General features: G+C 39.5%; 1 protein-coding gene across 1 annotated transcript in view; it reads right to left on the bottom strand.

Annotated features, from left to right (window-relative positions):
* LOC105622401 (protein abrupt) overlaps positions 1-3,385 on the bottom strand; it is a 7,748-nt gene that overhangs the window by 2,469 nt on the left and 1,894 nt on the right. Inside the window, exon 4 of the mRNA XM_012203827.1 lies at positions 950-1,303. Coding sequence (XP_012059217.1) covers positions 950-1,303 — 354 coding nt within the window. The remainder of the gene's footprint in view (positions 1-949; positions 1,304-3,385) is intronic.

Genomic DNA, 3,385 nt, shown 5'->3' with positions numbered 1-3,385 from the left:
CTCTCTCTCTCTCTCTCTCTCTCTCTCTCTCTCTCTCTCTCTCTCTCTCTCCTCCCTCCTCCTCCTCTCTCTCTCTCTCTCTCTCTCTCTCTACTCAGGAAATATTTTTTTCTCTATAATTGTATTCCAGTTCAGGAATTTTATTCGAATTAAATGACATGCTTATATATATATAACAAGTGTTTATAAGCGTTCAAAAATAAAATATTTTTAGTAAGTGAAAATTGACTGAGAAATATTCAACACAATGAACGGAGAAGGATATATTCAATCGAAGCAGATGTTGATGCTTAATATTTTTTATGAATTTTACTTGATTTTCAAATCAAACAAACTATGCCCCAATTAATTACTCAAAAAAGCTTTAGTTTAGGACTGTTTTAAAATTGATAAATAATCGATCACACTTTGTTTGAACTAAAAATTATAAGATTCATGCAAAAATATTGTTCACAGATTTTGTATAATTTTTAGTACAAAGAAAGGAAACAAGTTTTTTAAAAACATATTTTAGAATACTGAATTTGAATTTGTTGCTAGAAAAATTTCAGCACATCGAATTTATAAGAAATAGCATATTAATTTTTAAGATAGCGTATCTTTTTTTTTTAATATAATATTTCTTTCCGAATAATTTGAGTGCGACAAATGATATACAAGGCGAATAATAATTTGTAATAATTGAGAAACATTAGGAGTATTGGAACAAAAATATATTAAGCAATTACTGTTGAATTTTAAACAATTATATACGTGAAACAAAAATTAATAATATTTCAATAAAATTACTACATATTGAAAAAAGTGCTTTTTGCAATGGAAAAGTTCAACGACAAATTCAGGCTCAAAATCTTATAAACTAATGTTATTAGGCATCAACATTCGCCTTCTTCGTTTATTTGTGATTATTTATTTTTGAAACCCGGCTAACTTGCAGAAGACTTTTCACCTGGAAGACTGACGCTCGAGGCGGAACTAACAGATGAGGCAAGGGGTGTCACCATAGAAAAATCCGAGGCCTCAGAGGATCTCGTAGCGAGATGTGAGTCCAGTCTGGCAGTGGGACGAACGCACGCCAAGGATGACAGGCCGAAATCACTAGCCCTGTCCGCCGCCGCGACCGCCGCTACCGCTGCCGCACGTCGATGCCTCGCGTGTATCCCAGACTTATTACTGTTGCCCAGACCGAAGTGCAGAAGCTCCAAGTGTCTTCTGAGATTTCTCGATTGACGCAGAATCGCGCCGCACAGCGGACACGACACCGGTTGATCGGACAGACTACGTGCTTTCGACAATCCGTCCCCTAGAACGAATTCGAAACTAGACAGACTTGAAACTTATCTGATAGGAACATCTCGCATTAGACATATCTCTAGCGTATGCATATAATCCAGTCTAATATGATATAAAAATAGATGGAATAATCGAAGGAATTGCTACAACAGTAGATTAATCATAATATTCATTTTAATCATATATTAAAATTAAAAAAAAATGGAGTAAATCAGTCAATTAATTCTAAAATTAAAGTGAAAAAGTATGTTGTGGAGCTAATCTACATTACTCCGTTTTTACAAAATATGGATTAGCTCAGATTGTTCATTGTTACAATAAACTCTTCAAATCAGGTAGCTCGTAAATAACGTGTTTTGTGGAAAATAACACAACACACAATCACGTATTTTATTTGCGCTTTATTGAAAAAGAAAAATTGGATAATACATTGTTATATCCGTTATTTTATTTCTTTCTCAATTAAAGTATTAGTGGTTTTGTGTATGTTCTATTGTCAACAGTCCACGTACGCAGCAGAGCTTACCATTACAAAATAGGAATGTGCGCCGATTAATTTTCACTTTGTGGCTGTTGCAAGATTTCATTAGAAAATGTTATTCGTAAACGTAGCCCGTATCTGGAGACACGGCAGTATCTCAGCGCTAAGACAAGCGCAGTGTTCTTAGAAACGTACTATTATTAGACCATTCTATGGTAAGAGGAGGAATTAAAGGGGCAGTAAAAACGAACTGCAGTGGACGAAGTTTAATTGCACTATCGCACGAAACCCCAATTATCATGTAAGCCCCAATGGTAAAAGAATAATGATAATTTTCATGATAGATTTTTTTTCATTCATTATGCTTAAATCTTCAATTATAATCCTACAGTACTATCTTACATACTAAGGTGGAAGATTCTCGTATAAAACTAAACGCGCAAATATACTCCGAATTTTTGACCTAGTTAAATAACGTGTACGTCAATAATTACAAATAACCGTTCGCTTTCGTTAATATATATGTAACTATACAATGCAAAATATCTTATCTCTCCTCTCTGTCTTTACTGTCGCACCCACTCACCACAATCTTGAGTGACGTATCACTGTAACACAACTGACAACCGAACGAAATCCGCAAAAAAATTAACTATAAAACGAACAACACGTTCATCTCTCGATACTCCCGGTGAGTCCGTTCCCTGTACATTTATCTGGCGATCGTCGGCGACGGGATGCTCCTCGGCGATGATATTGCGCTTTCAGGCTCGTGCGATGTTGGTGAAGGTAAGGTGGGATTGCAGACTATCTGTTCGCAGTCGTTACTGCCGTCGGTCCCATATGTCATCGACGATTGATCGTTGTAACCCTCAATCTCAGGCTTAATCTCCACTGTCGTCGCGTCGGAATTCTGCGTCGTCGTTATCGCATTCGTCACCGAGTTGTTAAACCGAAATTTGCACGAAGACAATAGATGCCTACGGAGATTCCTCGCCTGACGTAAGGTCGCGCCGCAAAGTGGACAAACGCCCGGGCAGTCGGAGGCGCCACGCGCCTTCGATTGATTCATACTGGCCGATGCTGCCTGAGTAGCCGCCAAGCCGGATAACGCCATACCAGGTGGAAAGCCCATGTTGAGGGAGCTGTGGAACTGCGGTATGTGCAATTGCAATGGCATCATCGTATGCAAGTGCGACTCTTCGTCCGCAACGTGATCCTGATGCGCCGCCTGATGATTGTCCGCGACGGACGATTCTTGAAGTCGCGGTGAATGACTGCCACCCTGATGGTTGTTCGCGTAGTTTCCGACCAGGCAGTTACCCGCTGTTAACAGACACAAACACAATGTTACCATACAGGGCTGAACTGACGTTGCTTTGGGTTAGTTTGAATTTGTTTCCCCTCTCACGCTCTGTCTCTCTCTCTCTCTCTCTCTCTCTCTCTCTCTCTCTCTCTCTCTCTCTCTCTCTCTCTCTCTCTCTCTCTCTCTCTCGTCGTACGTACGTACGTACGTACGTACGACGACGACGTACGACGTACGTACGTACGTACGTACGTACGTACGTACGTACGTGTCGTGTGTGTTCGTTAGTTACGTTAACGTAACGT

Source organism: Atta cephalotes (genome assembly GCF_000143395.1).
Source record: "Atta cephalotes unplaced genomic scaffold scaffold00044, whole genome shotgun sequence".
Lineage (NCBI taxonomy): Eukaryota > Metazoa > Arthropoda > Insecta > Hymenoptera > Formicidae > Atta > Atta cephalotes.
Note: the sequence above shows the minus strand (reverse complement) of the source record. Positions and strands in the feature narration are given on the sequence as shown.